A 22,039-nucleotide genomic window follows, 5' to 3' on the forward strand; every position below is an offset into this window, starting at 1 on the left:
TAATAACACTTTGCTTCCTGAATTGTTCTCTTTAGCAGCATCATGTTCATTTGTGACATTAACACAGAGGCATTCTGAAGGATGAGGAGAGGTAGGCAATAGGCATGGTGTTAAAAGGTATGTTGCCTGGGGCTAGTACATAGTTATTTCAATCACAGGACAAAAACTTTTGTGGAATGTAACCTATTGTATGAAATGGATTTGGAGGGAACCTAATCATGTGATGCTTTTGTTATCGTTTATTTACACATTAACGACTTACAATAGCAGAAAATAACTCGAGGGGAGAGCCCATATTGTATTAAAGGTCGTCCTTGTTCACAACCATGACAACCATTCATAAAAACATGGTCACTGACTGACTCATGACTTAAACATGCAAAACGACACCGGGCGTAATATCCAGCTTTTTTCCATGGGCTCTCTGCTACCAACTCTCTATGTCATATACTCAGTTATTGTTATGATTGGTTATTATATGACAAGTTCTCTTCCTGAGCTCTTGGCTACCAATCATCACGTTCACATAAATCTTACGTTATGAAGGCCCTAATAGTGTTCCCACTGCTTGGGTATCGGTCTCCTCTTCTCATATTTGCTGTGAGGCAAATTACATAAAATATGCAAACATATATCCCACCACCCAGCAGAGGACCTCTAACAAAGTAAACAAATTAATTAAACAAAGTTATCCATGACTGCAAGTTGGGAGTAAAGGTCATTAGGTACATGACTAGGAGGAGAGTCACAATAGCCTGATTTTCACTCTCATCTCAACAACATGAATGGAAGAGCCGGAGCGGGGAGATAGTGGGTGGAAAGACAGAGAGAGAGAGGGAGAGAGAGGGAGAGAGAGAGAGAGAGTGAGAGAGAGAGAGTGAGAGAGAGAGAGAGGGAGAGAGAGAGAGTGAAAGAGAAGATGAAAGAGAGAGAAAAAGAGAAAAAGAGGAAGGAAGAGGAGGAGTCTGCAAAGGCCAGAAGCAGGAATTGGGAGTGTGAGATAGAGAGATAGGAGGAGTGGTATCGCAGTTGCTCTGAAACCAGCTCACGATCCAGTGATAAGAGTTCCACAGAAGGAGTTTACTGTTCTCTCCCCACAAAACTCATGGAGCGAGCCTAGTGAAGAACTCAGTCTATAGGAGGCTTGCTGTTACCTATACGTTCAAGGTAAGCAGACTGGTTTTCCAGAATTTCTCTTTCTGCGTTCTATTCTCCTTCTCTTCCCTCTCCTATTTCTCCCCTTCCTTGCTTACACGGTTTTCTGGGTGAGGTATTTGCAGCTGTGTCTCTAGGCCTCTGGCCAGCTTCTCACACACACACACACACACACTCTCTCTCTCTCTCTCTCTCTCTCTCTCTCTCTCTCTCTCTCTCTCTCTCTCTCTCTCTCTCTCTCTCTCTCTCTCTCTCTCTCTCTCTCTCTCTCTCTCTCTCTCTCTCTCTCTCTCTCTCTCTCTATATATATATATATATATATCAGGGTTAGAAAAGCTTCCACGTAAAATACAGAACCAGAACTTGAAAATCTATGTGCAGCAATGGAAACAGGTTATGTGAAGTGAGATCTAGTGTGTTTTAGAATCATTCAAAAAACAAACCACAAACTTCTTGTTTCTGCCTTACACAAGAAAACCTATGTTACACAAGACAGAGAGGAACATTTATGCTACTCTCTACTTCAGTGTGTGTGTGAGCTAGGAAGGAAATGTAGTCAGCAGAGAGCAGCGAGGGTCTGGGAGAGGGACAGAAAACTTCTGGAATGCAGCCAGGGAAAGGCTCTAGAACAGGGCTCTCCAACATTGTTCCTGGAGAGCTACCTCCTGTAGATTTTCACTCCAACCGTAATCTAGCACACCTGATTCTAATAATTAGCTCGTTGAGAAACTGAATCAGGTTAGTTACAACTGGGGAGCGAAAACCTACAAGAGGGTAGGTCTCCAGGAACAGGGTTGGAGAGCCCTGCTGTAGAATGTGTGGAATGGAGACATCACCTCTCAGGCCGCTCGCTACCTGTACATGTGAAGGCAACCTGGACTCAGGAGTAGACGTAACATATTAAAATAAAAAATCTATCTCCCTCCATTTAGTATGATATGTTATGTTTTGTATGGTACGCAGCAAATTGGCCGGTGTTACCTAGTGTTGATTTTTCAGTGTAACATTTCTAGTGTTGATTCAGGTGTTAAATTAACTATATAAGTGTTAAATTAACACTCATTGGTGTAAAAGAACCCTAGTGTTGGTGTTAATAACCAGTGTTAAAGGTAAACCACGCTCACCATTATCATGTTTCTCAGCATGCTCTATTGCAGGTAGATTTTTGGAATTGTATTGTTTGTTTCAATATGTATGTTTTGGTATGTACATTAATTGATGAATTAATGTTATGCTACTCAAATATACATAACAGAGATTTTTCTAAACTAATCCAATCTGTTACTTATTGCACCTATTATTGAAAAGGCTGTTTCAGTTTACAGTGGCTTGCGAAAGTATTCACCCTCCTTGGTATTTTTCCTATTTTGTTGCCTTACGACCTGGAATTAAAATAGATTTTTGGGGGGTTTCGTATCATTTGATTTACACTACATGCCTATCACTTTGCAAAATATTTTTTATTGTGAAAGAATAAACAACAATAATACAATAATACTTTTGCAGCAATTACAGCAGCAAGTCTCTTGGGGGTATGTCTCTATAAACTTGGCACATCTAGCAACTGGGATTTTTGCCCATTCTTCAAGGCAAAACTGCTCCAGCTCCTTCAAGTTGGATGGGTTCAGCTGGTGTAGAGCAATCTTGAGGTCATACCACAGATTCTCAATTGGATTGAGGTCTGGGCTTTGACTGGGCCATTCCAATAAATTTAAATGTTTCCCCTTAAACCACTTGAGTGTTGCTTTAGCAGTATGCTTAGGGTCATTGTCCTGCTGGAAGGTGAACCTCCATCCCAATCTCACATTTCTGGAAGACTGAAACAGGTTTCCCTCAAGAATTTCCCTGTATTTAGCGCCATCCATCATTCCTTCAATTCTGACCAGTTTCCCAGTCCCTGCCGATGGAAAAACATCCCCACAGCATGATGCTGCCACGACCATGGTGTTCTCGGGGTGACGAGAGGTGTTGGGTTTGCGCCAGACATAGCATTTTCCTTGATGGCCAAAAAGCTCAATTTTAGTCTCATCTGACCAGAGTACCTTCTTCCATATGTTTGGGGAGTCTCCCACATGCCTTTTGGCGAATACCAAACGTGTTTGCTTATTTTTTTCTTTAAGCAAAGGCTTTTTTCTGGCCACTCTTCCATAAAGCCCAGCTCTGTGGAGTGTATGGCTTCAAGTGGTCCTTTGGACAGATACTCCAATCTCCGCTGTGGAGCTTTGCTGCTCCTTCAGGGTTATTTTTGGGCTCTTTGTTGCCTCTCTGATTAATGCCCTCCTTGCCTGGTCCGCAAGTTTTGGTGGGCGGCCCTCTCTTGGCAGGTTTGTTGTGGTGCCATATTATTTACATTTTTAATAATGGATTTAATGGTGCTCTGTGGGATGTTCAAAGATTCAGATATTTCTTTATAACCCAACCCTGATCTGCACTTCACAACTTTGTCCCTGACCTGTTTAGAGAGCTCCTTGGTCTTCATGGTGCCACTTGCTTGGTGGTGCCCCTTGCTTAGTGGTGTTGCAGACTCTGGGGCCTTTCAGAACAGGTGGATATATACTGAGATCATGTGACAGATCATGTGACACTTAAATTGCACACAGGTGGACTTTATTTAACTAACAAATACAGTCATGGGTGGTCACTACAATTCACTCGAAAGTCAAGGCACATGAACGGTTTAATCTATGCAGTGTGTTAATTTAACAGTGAAAAGTGTGGACTGCTATAGACACTGGACCAGTTTTAAGTTTGACACACTCTCAATGTTGAAAAAACACTGGAGAAGTTGCTGTGTATGTATTAATTTGTTGATGTCCATCATCCATTTCGTATGATGTGTTACGAATTAAAATTTGAATGATATGTTATGAATTGCAATTTGTACAATATGTAACGAATTTGCAATACATATAGTTGAAGTCGGAAGTTTACATACACTTAGGTTGGAGTCATTAAATCTTGTTTTTCAACCACTCCATAAATTCCTTGTTAACAAACTATAGTTTTGGCAAGTCGGTTAGGACATCTACTTTGTGCATGACACAAGTCATTTTTCCAACCATTGTTTATAGACAGATTATTTCACTTATAATTCACTGTATTACAATTCCAGTGGGTCAGAAGTTTACATACACTAACTTGACTGTGCCTTTAAACAGCTTGGAAAAATCCAGAAAATGATGTCATAGCTTTAGAAGCTTCTGATGGGCTAATTGGCATCATTTGAGTCAATTGGAGGTGTACCTGGGGATGTATTTCAAGTCCTACCTTCAAACTCAGTGCCTCTTTGCTTGACATCATGGGAAAATCAAAAGAAATCAGCCAACATCTCAGAAAGAAATTTTAGACCTCCACAAGTCTGGTTCATCCTTGGGAGCAATTTCCAAATGCCTGAAGGTACTACGTTCATCTGTACAAACAATAGTACGCAAGTATAAACACCATGGGACCATGCAGCCGTCATACCGCTTAGGAAGGAGACGCGTTCTGTCTCCTAGAGATGAATGTACTTTGGTGCAAAAAGTGCAAATCAATCCCAGAACAACAGCAAAGAACCTTGTGAAGATGCTGAAGGAAACAGGTTTAAAAGTATATATATCCACAGTAAAACGAGTCGTATATCGACATAACCTGAAAGGCCGCTCAGCAAGGAAGAAGCCACTGCTCCAATTCTGCCATCAAAAGCCAGACAACGGTTTGCAACTGCACATGGGGACAAAGATCGTACTTTTTGGAGAAATGTCCTCTGGTCTGATGAAACAAAAATGAAAAAGGGGGAGGCTTACAAGCCGAAGAACACCATCCCAACCTTGAAGCACGGGTGTCAGCATCATGTTGTGGGGGTGCTTTGCTTCAGGAGGGACTGGTGCACTTCACAAAATAGATGGCATCATGAGGGAGGAAAATTATGTGGATATATTGAAGCAACATCTCAAAACATCAGTCAGGAAGTTAAAGCTTGGTCGCAAATGGGTCTTCCAAATGGACAATGACCCCAAGCATACTTCCAAAGTTGTGGCAAAATGGCTTAAGGACAACAAAGTCAAGGTATTGGAATGGCCATCGCAAAGCAAGTATATTTGAACGTTCTATTTCGCCCAGAGTACAAACTTTTGATTTATTATTTTATTATTACTACTGTACCTACATTCTTAAAAACTAAAACAGAAAAAGTGTAAAAAAAATGTAGGAAAAGCCATAAGAGGGAAAAGCACGATGGGATGGGGGATAGGGGGATGGGTAGAGAGAACAGTAGAGGGCTCTGAAAACTATTTTTGCTGAAATAACCACTTCCTTTTGTGACTAGAGTCTAATACTTCCTGTGGCACACATCAGAGGGCATGATAGGTCACCAAAAATAATTGTGAAGTCTGCCTAGGCCTTGCAGTCCCAAGATATATCTGAGCCTAGAGGAAAGTCTTTGTCCTCAGGCCTGTAGGGAAGCCAAAGCCAGGGAAACTACCAAGGACAAGGGTTTGGCCAAAGTGAAGCACTTTACACTTACAGTAACCATGTTACTGATCCTGAACTAAAGCCTTATTAGGTGAGAAGGGATGAGCTCACTGTAGAAAGTGATTGTGTGTTATGGGGAATGAGTGCGGTGGTGCCGGCTACTCTACAGAGGGACCTATTGAAGGAGCTACATGAAAACCACTGGGGCATGGTCAAAATGAAAGCTCTTGCAAGGAGCCACTTTTGCTGGCCCAGGTTAGACCCAGACATAGAAGACATGGTAAGGAGATGCCAGGTGTGTCAGTCTAATAGACATATGCCAAACCTTGCACCAGTGCATCCTTGGAAATGGCCTGAGAGCGCATCCATATAGATTGTGCTCAGAAGGGAAAGCACCAGTTCTTAGTAGTTACGGATGCATACTCACGCTGACAATAAGTATTTTTTTTATATATCGATTTCCTCGTTTTTTTCGTACATATTTCGTATATATTTTAATATCACTTTCCATCTACAGACTGCATATACTCTCCTGCAACCCGCCTCAACCTATGTGGTGCGGATCTGCTATTTTTATACTTTAGAACCAGAACACCCATCAGAAGCTAGCTAGCTACTAGCTAGTAGTCAGTTAGCCACTGCTAGTGGTCTTCACCGTTAACTAGGACACCAGCCAGCCTCAGCTCGGTCAATACCTGCCAGTCTGCACAGCGCGATATCAACCTAGAGCATATCGGACTGCTTTTTCTCTACCACATCTCCGGATTCCTACCGCAAGCACTGAACCTTTACACCGGATCATCTCAGCTAGCTGGCTGCTATCCGAGTGGCTACTCCTGGCTAACGTCTCTGTCCCGAAGCAAGCACCAGTTAACCTTGAGCTAGCCTCGAGCTAGGCCAATCTCCCGGCTTGCCGAAGAGGTCCACCAACTAATTCTTGGGCTACAATACCTCTTTTGTCAATTGGTCTGGACCCTTTACTGCCAACACGGAGCCCCGCCGATCCATCACGACTGGTCTGCCGATGTAATCGCCCGAGGTGGTTTCAACAGGATCTTCCGTTGCGACATCGCCGAAGGCCCACCTGCTAGCCCCAGCCCGCTAGCTGTCTGAATTGCCGCGTAGTAGCAACTGCTGAATCGTCTCCCTGACTCACCTATTGCTACTCTCTGGACCCTATGATCACTTGGCTACACATGCCTCTCCCTAATGTCAATAAGCCTTGTCTATTGCTGTTTTGATTAGTGATTATTGTCTTATTTCAATGTAGAGCCCCCAGCCCTGCCCAATATGCCTTAGATAGCCCATTTGTCCCACCCCCCACACATGCGGGGACCTCACCTGGCTTAACTGGTGCCTCAAGAGACAAAACCTCTCATCGTCACTCAATGCCTAGGTTTACCTCCACTGTACTCACATCCTACCATACCCTTGTCTGTACATTATGCCTTGAATCTATTCTCCCACGCCCAGAAATCTGCTCCTTTTACTCTCTGTTCTGAACACACTAGACGACCAGTTCTTATAGCCTTTAGCCGTACCCTTATCCTACTCCTCCTCTGTGCCTCTGGTGATGTAGAGGTTGACCCAGGCCCTGCAGCCCCCAGCACCACTCCCATTCCCCAGGCGCTCTCATTTGTTGACTTCTGTAACCGCAAAAGCCTGGGTTTCATGCATGTTAACATCAGAAGCCTCCTCCCTAAGTTTGTATTATTCACTGCTTTAGCACACTCCGCCAACCCTGATGTCCTAGCCGTGTCTGAATCCTGGCTTAGGAAGGCCACCAAAAGTCCTGAAATTTCCATCCCCAACTACAACATTTTCCGACAAGATAGAACTGCCAAAGGGGGCGGAGTTGCAATCTACTGCAGATATAGCCTGCGGAGTTCTGTCATACTATCCAGGTCTGTGCCCAAACAATTCAAGTTTCTACTTTTAAAAATCCACCTTTCTAGAAACAAGTCTCTCACTGTTGTTTTAGATCGCCCTCAGCCCCAGCTGTGCCCTGGACACCATATGTGAATTGACTGCCCCCCATCTATCTTCAGCATTCTTGTAAGGTGACCCGAACTGGGATATGCATAACACCCCGGCCGTCCTACAATCTAAGCTAGATGCCCTCAATCTCATACAAATTATCAAGGAACCTACCAGGTACAACTCTAAATCCGTAACCATGGGCACCCTCTTAGATATCATCCTGACCAACTTGCCCTCTAAATACACCTCTGTCTTCAACCAGGATCTCAGCGATCACTGCCTCATTGCCTGCGTCCGTAATGGGTCCGCGGTCAAACGACCATCCTTCATCACTGTCAAACGCTCCCTAAAACACTTCAGCGAGCAGGCCTTTCTAATCAACCTGGCCCGGGTATCCTGGAAGGATATTGACCTCATCTCATCAGTAGAGGATGCCTGGTTGCTCTTTAAAAGTTATTTCCTATGCCATCTTAAATAAGCATGCCCCATTCAAAAAATGTAGAACTAAGAACAGATATAGCCCTTGGTTCACCCTTGACTTGACTGCCCTTGACCAGCACAAAAACATCCTGTGGCGTTCTGCATTAGCATCGAATAGCCCCTGTGAACTTTCAGGGAAGTCGGGAACCAATATACACAGTCAGTTTCGAAAGCTAAGGCTAGATTTTTCAAACAGAAATTTGCATCCTGTAGCACTAATTCCCCCCAAATTTGGGACACTGTAAAGAAACTTGCCCAAGCCCATCCCGCTTCTCCTTCACCAAAATCCAGACAGCTGATGTTCTGAAAGAGCTGCAAAATCTGGATCCCTACAAATCAGCTGGGCTAGACAATCTGGACCCTCTCTTTTTAAAATTATCTGCCCAAATTGTTGCAACCCCATAGCCTGTTCAACCTCTCTTTCATATCGTCTGAGATCCCCAAAGATTGGAAAGCTGCCGCGGTCATCCCCCTCTTCAAAGGGGGTGACACTCTAGACTCAAACTGTTAATCCTGCCCTGCCTTTCTAAAATCTTTGAAAGCCAAGTTAATAAACAGATCACCGACCATTTCGAATCCCATCGTACCTTCTCCACTATGCAATCTGCCTTCCGAGCTGGTCATGGGTGCACCTCAGCCACGCTCAAGGTCCTAAACGATATCATAACCGCCATCAATAAAATACAGTACTGTGCAGCTGTCTTCATCAACCTGGCCAAGGCTTTTGACTTTGTCAATCACCACATTCTTATCGGCAGACTCAGTAGCCTTGGTTTCTCAAATGACTGCCTCGACCTGGTTCTCCAACTATGCCACAGGATTCAATTTTCGGGCCGACTCTTTTCTCTGCATATATAACAATGATGTCGCTCTTGCTGCTGGTGGTTCTCTGGTCCACCTCTACGCAGACGACACCATTCTGTATACATCTGGCCCTTTGGACACTGTGTTATCAAACCTCCAAACGAGCTTCAATGCCATACAATACTCCTTCCGTGGCCTCCAACTGCTTTTAAATGCTAGTAAAACGAAATGCATGCTCTTCAACCGATTGCTGCCCGCACCCGCCCACCCGACTAGCATCACTACTCTGGACGGGTCTGACTTAGAATATGTGGACAACTACAAATACCTAGGCGTCTGGTTAGACTGTAAACTCTCCTTCCAGACTTACATTAAGCATCTCCAATCCAAAATTAAATCTAGAATCGGCTTCCTATTTCGCAACAAAGCCTCCTTCACTCATGCTGCCAAACATACCCTCGTAAAACTGACTATCCTACCGATCCTTGACTTCTGCGACGTCATTTACAAAATAGCCTCCAACACTCTACTCAGCAAACTGGATGTAGTCTATCACAGTGCCATCCGTTTTGTCACCAAAGCCCCATATACTACCCACCACTGTGACCTGTATGCTCTCGTTGGCTGGCCCTCGCTACATATTCGTCTCCAAACCCACTGGCTCCAGGTCATCTATAAGTCCTTGCTAGGTAAATCCCCACCTTATCTCAGCTCACTGGTCACCATAGCAACACCCACCCATAGCACGTGCTCCAGCAGGTATATTTCACTGGTTATCCCCAAAGCCAATAGTTCCTTTGGCCACCTTTCCTTCCAGTTCTCTGCTGCCAATGACTGGAACGAATTGCAAAAATCACTGAAGCTGGAAACTTACAGTGGGGGAAAAAAGTATTTGATCCCCTGTTGATTTTGTACGTTTACCCACTTACAAAGAAATTATCAGTCTATAATTTTATTTGAACAGTGAGAGATAGAATAACAACAAAGAAATCCAGAAAAACGCATGTCAAAAATGTTATAAAATGATTTGCATTTTAATGAGGGAAGTAAGTATTTGACCCCTCTGCAAAACATGACTTAGTACTTGGTTGCAAAACCCTTGTTGGCAATCACAGAGGTCAGACGTTTCTTGTAGTTGTTTACCAGGTTTGCACACATCTCAGGAGGGATTTTGTCCCACTCCTCTTTGCAGATCTTCTCCAAGTCATTAAACCTGACGTTTGGCAACTCGAACCTTCAGCTCCCTCCACAGATTTTCTATGGGATTAAGGTCTGGAGACTGGCTAGGCCACTCCAGGACCTTAATCTGCTTCTTCTTTGTTGCCTTGGCCGTGTGTTTTGGGTCATTGTCATGTTGGAATACCCATCCATGACCCATTTCCAATGCCCTGGCTGAGGGAAGGAGGTTCTCACCCAAGATTTGACGGTACATGGCCCCGTCCATCGTCCCTTTGATGCGGTGAAGTTGTCCTGTCCCCTTAGCAGAAAAACACCCCCAAAGTATAATGTTTCCTCCTCCATGTTTGATGGTGGAGATGGTGTTCTTGGGGTCATAGGCAGCATTTCTCCTCCTCCAAACACGGCGAGTTGAGTTGATGTCAAAGAGCTCCCTTTTGGTCTCATCTGACCACAACACTTTCACCAGTTGTCCTCTGAGTCATTCAGATGTTCATTGGCAAACTTCAGACGGGCATGTATATGTATTCTTGAGCAGGGGGACCTTGCGGGTGCTGCAGAATTTCAGTCCTTCAAAGAGTAGTGTGTTACCAATTGTTTTCTTGGTGACTATGGTCCCAGCTGCCTTGAGATCATTGACAAGATCCTCCCGTGTAGTTCTGGGCTGATTCCTCACCGTTCTCATGATCATTGCAACTCCACGAGGTGAGATCTTGCATGGAGCCCCAGGCCGAGGGAGATTGACAGTTATTTTGTGTTTCTTCCATTTGCGAATAATCCCACCAAATGTTGTCACCTTCTCACCAAGCTGCTTGACGATGGTCTTGTAGCCCATTCCAGCCTTGTGTAGTCCTACAATCTTGTCCCTGACATCCTTGGAGAGCTCTTTGGTCTTGGCCATGGTGAAGAGTTTGGAATCTGATTGATTGATTGCTTCTGTGGACAGATGTCTTTTTTACAGGTAACAAGCTGCGGTTAGGAGCACTCCCTTTAAGAGTGCATCCCCATATTGTTATTTTTCTTCTTGCTCTTTTGCACCCCAGTATCTTTACTTGCACATTATCATCTGCACATCTATCACTCCTGTGTTAAAGCTAAATTGTAATAATTTCGCCTCTATGGCCTATTTATTGCCTTACCTCCCTAATCTTCTACATTTGCACACACTGTACATAGATTTTCCTTTTGTGTTATTGATTGTACGTTTGTTTATGTGTTGCTCTGTGTTGTTGTTTTTGTCGCACTGCTTTGCTTTATCTTGGCCAGGTCGCAGTTGTAAATTAGAACTTGTTCTCAACTGGCCTACCTGGTGAAATAAAGGTGAAATAAATAAAAAAATAAAGTGTATGAGTAATACTTCAGCTACAGTCACGGTAGAGTCACTCTACCGTTCTCAGCCTATGAGTTAGTTGAGGAGTGTGTTCAGACAATGGGCCACAGCTGGTGTCAAAAGAGTTTAGATGTAAAATGGTTGCAAATAGCCAATGGGATTTGTATGCAGGGGTTCAGTTATTTGAATTAACAAATGACAATGGGGTTTCCGTTCTTGCATTGAAGTGATTGGATTACGAGATGCAAGGGCAGTAAAAGTTCAATGATGTATTGGAGAGTTGGGCTGAAGACACTGTAGAGAGTAGTCAACTGTAATGTGTTAAGGAGAACATTAAATAAATCTGTTCCGTTTATTATAAGTACGCTTCGGAGTCTTCAGTAAAAGAATCCAGCATCTTAGGATGCAACAGTTAGGAGTTAGGTTAAAGGGTTAAGGTTAGGGTTAGGGGAAAGGTTAGTAATATGCTAAGTAGTTGCAAAGTAGCTAAAAAGTAGTAAGTAAGTGCAAAGTTGCTAAAATACTAAAGTTTACAATGATGAAATTCAAACTCGCAACCTTTGGGTTTCTAGATGTTTGTGTTATACACCCACAGCCTTTTTGTTTTGTCTTAAGTAGTCTTATGTAACCATACCATTCTAATTTGAGTGTCCCGGATTTACGTTTACTATGTTACTTCCAGTCTATGAGACCAGGCTGGTGAAGGAGGGGGTTAAGATGGGGAGATTCTCTTTTGGGTAAAAGACCATCCTCCGTCCTCTCTCCTCCATGACCCGGAAAACCAATAAGAGGTGGTCGAGGAGTGTGTCAATTCATTAGACAAGCAGAATAGTGTCCTCCCTTACTTGATAGTCACCTTTCATTGGGATACTCGTGTATATCCTACTGTTTTAAAATAATATGCTACTTATTGTTTTATCTATAAAATGTCTTGCAAAACTAACTTAAATGGTTTTGAGCACTTTACACATTTATTTTGGGATCCACCCCTGTAAACGTAATTTGCCTAATAATGTGCAAATGTAGAGAAGGAAGTGCTTCCACGTTCACTCTCCTCGCCGACTCCCCTTGATTGACTTTGAACTTTTTCAAAAGGAGGCAAGAGAGGAGAGAGGACGGAGAGAGGATGGAGGAGAGAGGACGGAGGAGAGAGGGCGCTGAAGGGGAGCAAATCGAAGTGATAAAAGGGCCTTTTATCACTTCACCTGTCCGCAGGCAGGGTTGGGGAGTAACTGTAATGAGTTACATTACCAGCAAAAAAGATTGGAATCAGAATAGATACTTTTGAGAAATGACATGTTTATTTCTTTCATTACTTTTAAACCTTTATGTTTTTTCATGACATTCGATTCAGTATTGAAAAAGGGTGCAAGTTTAAGTATGTTCCACCTGAACGAGTCACACCACAAGTCAGAGACCACTGTTGTTTTCTTCTATATACCTCTTAAGGGGAAAGTAATCAGATTACATTACCGAGTTTGGGTAATCCAAATGTTACGTTACAGTTACCTGTCCAAAATTGTAACGGATTACATTTCGAAAGTAACTTACCCAACCCCGGCTGCCGGACACATTAAAGGTGTAGTCTAATCCTATTGTACTTGGGCAGAGAATGGCTGATACTGACACAGTGTGTAACGCTTCCTGGCAGCAGTGCCAATGTAAACTAGCTAGTCAGACTAGCTAGACTACCTGGACATGCTTTCGGGGAAGAAAACAGTTACTTTCAACATTCATTCTCTTGAAATGTTTTTATTTGTCTTTGGTCCAGCGCCTGTGGCATGATTGATGTGCTAATTCCTCTGTTTCTGAGCTCTGCATGCCAGGCCTGCACAAGGTCGGTGGTTGAGACTGGTGCCAAGATAAGTACAGTCGACTGATAAGGCTAACGCTTCACATGGTTTACTAGAGGATGGCTGCTGAGGTAGGCAAAGTGTTCCACGTTGTCAAGTGGTTCACAACCAACATAGATTACTGTTGGATTTGATGGTTGTCCTGGGGAAGGCTCGTGGAGAACCTTTGTTTTGTTTATGTTCTTACAAGAGTCCCAGACTCTTTTATGCTTCAGATAACCTGTGATTGGCAGTTCGGAGGTTTGCTTTGGAGTGGACAATAATGACCTCGTATTGGAGGTCTTTGACTGTTGTAGTTCTCACTTTGGTTTTTGTGTGAAGGCCGGAGAGATTGAAGAGGTTTCCATCTGTTCTGTATTGTACAGTGATTTCTGAGTGCTGCAAAGAAGAGGGAGAAGAGAGTTGGTGCCAGCATACATACTTACACACACAAGGACCAACAGGTTCACTTGTATTCCGTAATCTTTATCTGTCAATCAGCAGAGAATATGCTCTGATACCTTCGTACGTTCATGTTAATGTATTAAGTCAAACAACTGAGTTAACACTATTTACAATCTAAACTGCAAAGACGAAAATCAATATTTCTGTAAATGTTCCAAGTTTAAGGGCTGTTTCATCAGTAGGAACTGAGTGACATCACATACAGTACGAATGGGAACACAGAGGTATCAGAGCTATTTTCTGAACATGACTCAATCCGGTCTTTAACACTATATACACTGAGTCAAACAAAACATTAGGAACACTTATGTTTTGTAACCCCCTTTTGCCCTCAGAATAGCCTCAATTCGTCAGGGCATGGACTCTACAAGGTGTCTGAAAGCGTTCCACAGGGATGCAGGCCCATGTTGACTCCAATGCTTCCCACAGTTGTGTCAAGTTGGCTGGATGTCCTTCGGGTGGTGGACCATTCTTGATAGACATGGGAAACTGTTGAGTGTGAAAAACCCAGCAGCGTTGCAATTCTTGACACACTCAAACCGGTGTGCCTGGCACCTACTACCATCTTTTGTCTTGCTCATTCCCCCTCTGAATGGCACACACACACAATCCATGTCTCAATTGTCTCAAGGCTTAAAAATCCTTCTTTAACCTGTCTCCTCCCCTTCATCTACACTGATTGAAGTGTATTTAACAAGTGACATCAATAGAGGATCATAGCTTTCACCTGGATTCACCTGGTCAGATGGAACAGAGTAAATAGGCATTTTAACATCATAGATTTAGCCGGTGGTAACTTGTGGAATAGACACCGGCTGGAATGAGGTTTTAACCAGACAGGATTAGACACATCCAAATCAAACTTTATTTGTCACATGCGCCAAATACAACAAGTGTAGACCTTACCGTGAAATGCTTACTTACAAGCCCTTAAACAACAGTGCAATTCAAGATGAGTTAAGAAAATATTTACCAAATAAAGTAAAAAATAATAAAAAGTAACACAATAAAATAAAAATAACGAGGCTATATACAGGGTGTACCGGTACCGAGTCTGTGTGGGGGGTACAGGTTAGTTGAGGTAATTTGTACATGTAGGTAGGGGTGAAGTGACTATGCATAGGTAATAAACAGCGAGTAGCAGCAGTGTACAAAACAAATGGAAGGGGGGTGGGTGGGGGGTGTCAATGTAAATAGTCCAGTGACAAATTGATTAATTATAGTCTTATGGCTTGGGGGTAGAAGCTGTTAAGGAGCCTTTTGGTCCTAGACTTGGTGCTCCGGAACCACTTGCCGTGCGGTAGCAGAGAAAACAGTCTATGAAATGGGTGACTGGAGTCTCTGACAATTTTATGGGCTTTCCTCTGACACCGCCTATTATATAGGTCCTGGATGGCAGGAAGCTTGGCCCCAGTGATGTACTGGGCCGTACGCACTACCCTCTGTAGCGCCTTATGGTCAGATGCCGAGCAGTTGCCATACCAGGCGGTGATGCAACCGGTTAGGATGCTCTCGATGGTGCAACTGTAGAACTTTTTGAGGATCTGGGGATCCATTACAAATCTTTTTAGTCTCCTGAGGGGGAAAGGTTTTGTCGTGCCCTCTTCACGACTGTCTTGGTGTGTTTGGACCATAATAGTTTGTTGGTGATGGGGACACCAAGGAACTCTCCACTAACATCAAGGCGGTGACCCGATCCTGTAGGTTCATGCTCTACAACATTCGCAGAGTACGACCCTGCCTCACACAGAAAGCGGCGCAGGTCCTAATCCAGGTACTTGTCATCTCCCGTCTGGATTACTGCAACTCGCTGTTGGCTGGGCTCCCTGCCTGTGCCATTAAACCCCTACAACTCATCCAGAACGCCGCAGCCCGTCTGGTGTTCAACCTTCCCAAGTTCTCTCACGTCACCCTGCTCCTCCGCTCTCTCCACTGGCTTCCAGTTGAAGCTCGCATCCGCTACAAGACCATGGTGCTTGCCTACGGAGCCGTGAGGGGAACGGCACCTCCATACCTTCAGGCTCTGATCAGTCCCTACACCCAAACGAGGGCACTGCGCTCATCCACCTCTGGCCTGCTGGCCCCCCTACCTCTGAGGAAGCACAGTTCCCGCTCAGCCCAGTCAAAACTGTTCGCTGCTCTGGCACCCCTATGGTGGAACAAGCTCCCTCACGACGCCAGGACAGCGGAGTCAATCACCACCTTCCGGAGACACCTGAAACTCACTGGATATCATAAGGTGAATGCACCAATTTGTAAGTCGCTCTGGATAAGAGCGTCTGCTAAATGACTTAAATGTAAATGTAAATGTAACTCTCAACCTGCTCCACTACAGCCCCGTCGATGTTAATGGGGGCCCGTTCGGCCCGCCTTTTCTTGTAGTCCACGATCAGCTCCTTTGTCTTGCTCACATTGAGGTTGTTGTCCTGGCACCACACTGCCAATGCTCTGACCACCTCCCTATCGGCTGTCTCATTGTTGTCGGTGATCAGGCCTACCACTGTTGTGTCGTCAGCAAACTTAATGATGGTGTTGGAGTCATGCTTGGCCACGCAGTCGTGGGTGAACAGGGAGTACGAGGGGACTAAATACACACCCCTGAGGGGCCCCAGTATTGAGGATCAGCATGGCAGACGTGTTGTTGCCTACCCTTACCACCTGGGGGCAGCCCGACAGGAAGTCCAGGATCCAATTGCAGAGGGAGGTGTTTAGTCCCAAGGTCTTAAGTTAGTGATGAGTTTCGTGGGCACTATGGTGTTGAACACTGAGCTGTAGTCAATGAACAGCATTCTCACATACAGTTCAAGTCGGAAGTTTACATACACTTAGGTTGGAGTCATTAAAACTCATTTTTCAACCACTCCACACATTTCTTGTTAACAAACTAGCTTTGGCAAGTCGGTTAGGACATCTACTTTGTGCATGACACAAGGAATTTTTCAAACAATTGTTTGCAGACAGATTATTTCACTGAAGATTCACTGTATCACAATTCCAGTGGGTCAGAAGTTTACATACACTAAGTTGACTGTGCCTTTAAACAGCATGGAAAATTCCAGAAAAGGTTGTCATGGCTTTAGAAGCTTCTGATTTTGAGTCAATTGGCGGTGTACCTGTGGATGTATTTCAAGGCCTACCTTCAAACTCAGTGCCTCTTTGCTTGACATTATTGGAAAATCAAAAGAAATCATGCAAGACCTCAGGAAAAAAAATTGTAGACCTCCACAAGTCTGGTTCATCCTTGGGAGCAATTTCTAAACGCCTGAAGGTACCACGTTCATCTGTACAAACAATAGTACGCAAGTATAAATACCATGTGACCTCGCAGCCTTCATACTGCTCAGGAAGGAGACGCGTTCTGTCTCCTAGAGATGAACGTACTTTGGTGCGAAAAATACAAATATATCCCAGAACAACAGCAAAGGACCTTGTGAAGATACTGGAGGAAACAGGTACAAAAGTATCTATATCCACAGTAAAACGAGTCCTATATCGACATAACCTGAAAGGCCGCTCAGCAATGAAGAAGCCACTGCTGCAAAACCGCCATCAAAAAGCCAGACAACGGTTTGCAACTGCACATGGGGACAAAGATCGTACTTTTTGGAGAAATGTCCTCTGGTCTGATGAAACAAAAATGAAAAAGGGGGAGGCTTGCAAGCCGAAGCACACCATCCCAACCGTGAAGCACGGGGGTCAGCATCATGTTGTGGGGGTGCTTTGCTGCAGGAGGGACTGGTGAACTTCACAAAATAGATGGCATCATGAGGAGGTAAAAATTATGTGGATATACTCAAGCAACATCTTAAGACATCAGTCAGGAAGTTAAAGCTTGGTCGCAAATGGGTCTTCCAAATGGACAATGACTCCAAGCATGCTTCCAAAGTTGTGGCAAAATGGCTTTAGGACAACAAAGTCAAGGTATTGGAGTGGTCATCACAAAGCTCTGACCTCAATCCTATAGAAAATTTGTGGGCAGAACTGAAAAAGTGTGTGTGAGCAAGGAGGCCTTCAAACCCGACTCAGTTACACCAGCTCTGTTAGGAGGAATGGGACAAAATTCTCCCAACTTATTGTGGGAAGCTTGTGGAAGACTATCCAAAACATTTGACCCAAGTTAAACAATTTAAAGGCAATGCTACCAAATACTAATTGAGTGTATGTAAACTTCTGACCCACTGGGAATGTGATGAAAGAAATCAAATCTGAAATAAATCATTCTCTCTGCTATTATTCTGACATTTAACATTCTTAAAATAAAGTGGTGATCCTATCTGACCTAAGATAGGGAATTTTTACTAGGATTAAATATCAGGAATTGTGAAAAACTGAGTTTAAATGTATTTGGCTAAGCTGTATGTAAACTTCATACTTCAACTGTATGTAAATAAGGTATTTCTGTATTTTATTTTTAATACATTTGCAAAAAATTCTAAAAACCTGTTTTTGCTTTGTCATTATGGGGTATTGTGTGTAGATTGAGGTATTTTTTTATTGAATCAAGTTTAGAATATAGCTGTAATGTAACGAAATGTGGAAAAGGTTAACAGGTCTGAATACTTTATGAATGCACTGTAGAGTAAGCAAATTAGTTGAATTCATGACCTCATTCGCTCTCAAAATATGTTTTGTTCACATCATAACACACTTTATTTTTGTATTTTTATTTTATTTTTACCCTACTTTTCGATCTTGTCTCATCGCTGCAACTCCCCAACGGGCTCGGGAGAGGCGAAGGTGGAGTCATGTGACCCACCTAACCGTGCCTCTTAACACCCGCCAGTTTAACCCGGAAGCCAGCCGCGCCAATCTGTCGGAGGAAATGCCTTTCAACTGGCGACGGGGGTCAGCCTACAGGCACCCGGCCAGCCACAAGGAGCTGCTAGGGCGCGATTAGCCAAGTAAAGCCCCCCCTGGCCAAACCCTCCCATGACCTGGACGACGCTGGGCCAAAGAATGAACTTAATCAGCCACACAAGGTGCTGCACAACCAGTAGTGGACAACAGGGCTCCAAGCATTTTCTCTTGAGACACAGGCCAATATATGATTGTTGTAATTTGTGTGTTTTGGGATGCTGAAAAAAGTATGTTCTATTGGAGAACATTCAAGTCTCTGATCTCCTTATCAGAAAGTGTTCGGGTGGGCTGAAATCTTGCCTCAACTGCAAAATAACATCAATGGCTTCACTTTTATTCCCGTAATCTTTATCTGTCAGTCAGCAGAAAAAAATGCTCTGAAACCTTCGTAGATGATTGTTAATGTATTGAGTCACATTACGTGAAATGAGTTCTCACAGTCTGCTACTTCTCAGGATCTGACCCTATATCTGACTAGAGGAAATGGCTGAGGATAGCACTACACACCAAGTTTGACTACAGTCAGACGCGACTGTTTGCACATAAATATATGGCCTGAAAGGATTACACAATATCCACAAGTTGCAATATCTCAACAAGGATATTTGTCAAATATATTGACACAATTACATACCCAGGTCATTTTATCAGGTACTATCTGATACTGACATATCTGAGCATGTGTAATATTGGATATTTTTTACCAGTCTATTTGTTCAGTGACAGGCAAGTTAGTTTAGAAAGTTTAAGAAGTAATTCAGTTTCAGTGCCTAAGCTGTAACCCTCTGGGTTTTTCCATGTAACTTTACGACTGTAGTAAATCTAACACCATAACCGATACATTAGCGGTCACATATAGCATGTTAAATGCATCTACAAGTACATTCTTCAATAGTTGGCATTCCTTCTTGGCTAGGTATCTTTTCCGTCCTCTTAAAAAAAGAAAAACGGATCATAATTCACTGTGACTGTAATTTAATGATTAAAGCCTCTTTATCCCTCTCTCAGATGGGTGACCAAGATGTTTATGAAAGACTGTCGGGGTCCCAGACAGACGGAGAGATGGGCGATGAGAAAGGAGAAAGCGAAGGAGAGAGTGAAAAGAGGGGGTCATGGACAGGCACTGAGAGTTTCTACCAGTTCTCATCCTCTCTACGTGCTGTGGTTCGCATTAGACAGAAATACCAGACCATGAAGAAACGACGTCTGGAGTTAGCCGGGCTGGGTGGAGTAGGGCCAGTGGTAGGGGCTGGTCTCTTCACTGGGGCCCCTGTTCGCACCAGCCCCAAAATCTTCACCTTTGAGGGGTTGACCCCCTCCAGCACCACCACGACCTTGTCCTTGCTCCTCCAAAAGAAGAAGAAGAAGAGGTCGCGGCGGGTCATGTTCCCCAGTGGAGGGGGGTGCAGAGCCCCCCTCGTAAAGGAACGCAGCCGAGCAAAGAACTGCCTCTTCCTCCTTTGCACCATCCTCTTCCTCCAGGTAATGTGTATGTGTGTGAGGTTAATCTTCATCTTTGTCTTCCTCTTTGTGTGTTTATGTCTCATTCTGTACTTTATCCCTCCCTCCCTCCATACAGGTGTATAATGCCATAGAGAACCTTGACGACCATGTCCTGAAGTATGACCTGGAGGGATTAGAGAAGACTCTATGTAGGGAGGTGTTTGGCCAGCAGGGGGCGATGGAGGCTCTGTTAGCCCAGCTCAGAGAGTACCTCTCTACCTACGTCCACAATAAACCCCTGGTCCTCTCCTTACATGGGAGCAGCGGCGTGGGGAAGAGCCACGTAGGGAGACTCCTGGCTGCGCACTTCCGCTCGGTGGTGGGGGAGCCCCTGGTTCTCCAGTACTTTGTGTTGCACCACTGCCCCCTGGAGGATGACGCCTGGCGATGCGCCCGAGCGCTGACGATCTTAGTGTCGGAGACGGTGCTGAGAGCAGAGGAGGAGGAGAAAATTCCAGTATTCATCTTTGACGAAGCAGAGCACCTTCACCCAGAGCTGCTTGATGCGCTGTGGGATCTGGTGCAATCAAACCTCTCCAACGAATACCTTAACGCAGTCTACCTGTTCCTTAGCAACCAAGGACACCATCACATCACTAAGCACCTGCTGCACAACTCCTCCAGCGACTCTATGATGACCGTGTCTGAGTACCATGGCAACTTCGTCAAGGAGCTGACCCCGTTGTTGCGGAACACTCTGGAGACGCTCCACCCACTGTGGGCAGAAGCTGAACTCATACCTCTGACCCTGCTGGAGAAAGGTCACGTGACAGAGTGCTTCCTGGACGAGATGATGAGGGAGGGGTTCTACCCGGACCGTACCAACATTGAGAGGCTGGCGGGGGAGATAGAGTACTACCCCGTGGTATGGGGCCGGGTGTATGCCCTGACAGGCTGTAAACAGGTTGTGGCGAAGGTCAACCTGCTATGAGAGACCTACAGAGGGATGTTGAGATTACAGAAGACAGGGACAGCGAAAGACGTGTCCCGAGAAAAGATACTACTGGACAGTGTCAGTTCCAAGAACTGTTTTGGCCCATAGTCTTTTGGAGCCTAAAGACTTTTGGTGTTTCTTGTGATCCATCAAACAAACATAGCCCACTAGCCAGAACCCACTATTGGGGAAAAAACATTGTGGTATGTCTGAGAATGAGGAGTATTTCCACGATGAAGGCTAATCATGTCAGATAATCGTCTTTTCTACGTTCTGTAACTTAGCACCATCCTGAACGAGCCCCTTGGTTACTAGATTAATAGATAATTACCATTTAGGTATGAGATAGGATAGGTAGGGCTAATAATCATAGCCTGCACATCTGGAGTCAAAATCAGGAGTTGTGGTCATGGTGAAGGACCACTGCTCATTCTCCCACAATGCCGTTAGGCAAACTACTGACAGTAATACACAGACCCGCTCCCAATAGAGCCTTCAAACTCAACTCTGGACCTCGAAGCCAGTTCCACTTCATTTGTTCATTGTTCCCTTCTAATCAGGAACTGATTTAGACCTGAGACAACAGATGTGTGCAATTAGTTATCAGGGCTAAACAAAAAACCAGCAAGCTCCAGACCTCGTAGTGTAAGAGTTGAATACCACTGCAATAGAAGAAGATATTAGTAATTGTACCAAATGAGTCTGGTTGTGACAATGATAACGGCAGGGCCAAGAGCAGCACAGGAAAATGTGATTAAGTAGTTGTATTTTGTTAACATACTATCTTGATTAAACTGTATCATGCTTTCTGAATTATTCATCTTTCTGTTTGACAGCGACCAAGGGGTTTGGGACATAATGCTTGTTCTGAAGCCCCCCAGAAATCATTTTCAATTAAAAATACATATGCAAATCATTCCAACTGAACCAAATACTGGAATAAGCAGGCTGGTATGGTACAATCTCAGAAACACCGTGCCTCTACTCATCACATGGTTATCTATAATCTCAACTCCCTATCACTACTATTCTCACTAAAGTGTTAATGGGCCACGAAAATATTCTCAAAAT

General features: G+C 44.1%; 1 protein-coding gene across 1 annotated transcript; it reads left to right on the plus strand.

Annotated features, from left to right (window-relative positions):
• Window positions 1-994: 994 nt before the first annotated feature.
• Window positions 995-21,781, plus strand: tor4aa (torsin family 4, member Aa). The gene is made up of 3 exons (XM_029708831.1): window positions 995-1,167; window positions 19,540-20,013; window positions 20,111-21,781. The coding sequence occupies exons 2-3, from the start codon at window positions 19,540-19,542 to the stop codon at window positions 20,963-20,965; spliced, it is 1,329 nt and encodes a 442-aa protein (XP_029564691.1). The 5' UTR covers window positions 995-1,167; the 3' UTR covers window positions 20,966-21,781.
• The last annotated feature ends 258 nt before the right edge of the window (window positions 21,782-22,039 follow it).

This window comes from Salmo trutta, chromosome 23 (assembly GCF_901001165.1).
Source record: "Salmo trutta chromosome 23, fSalTru1.1, whole genome shotgun sequence".
NCBI lineage: Eukaryota > Metazoa > Chordata > Actinopteri > Salmoniformes > Salmonidae > Salmo > Salmo trutta.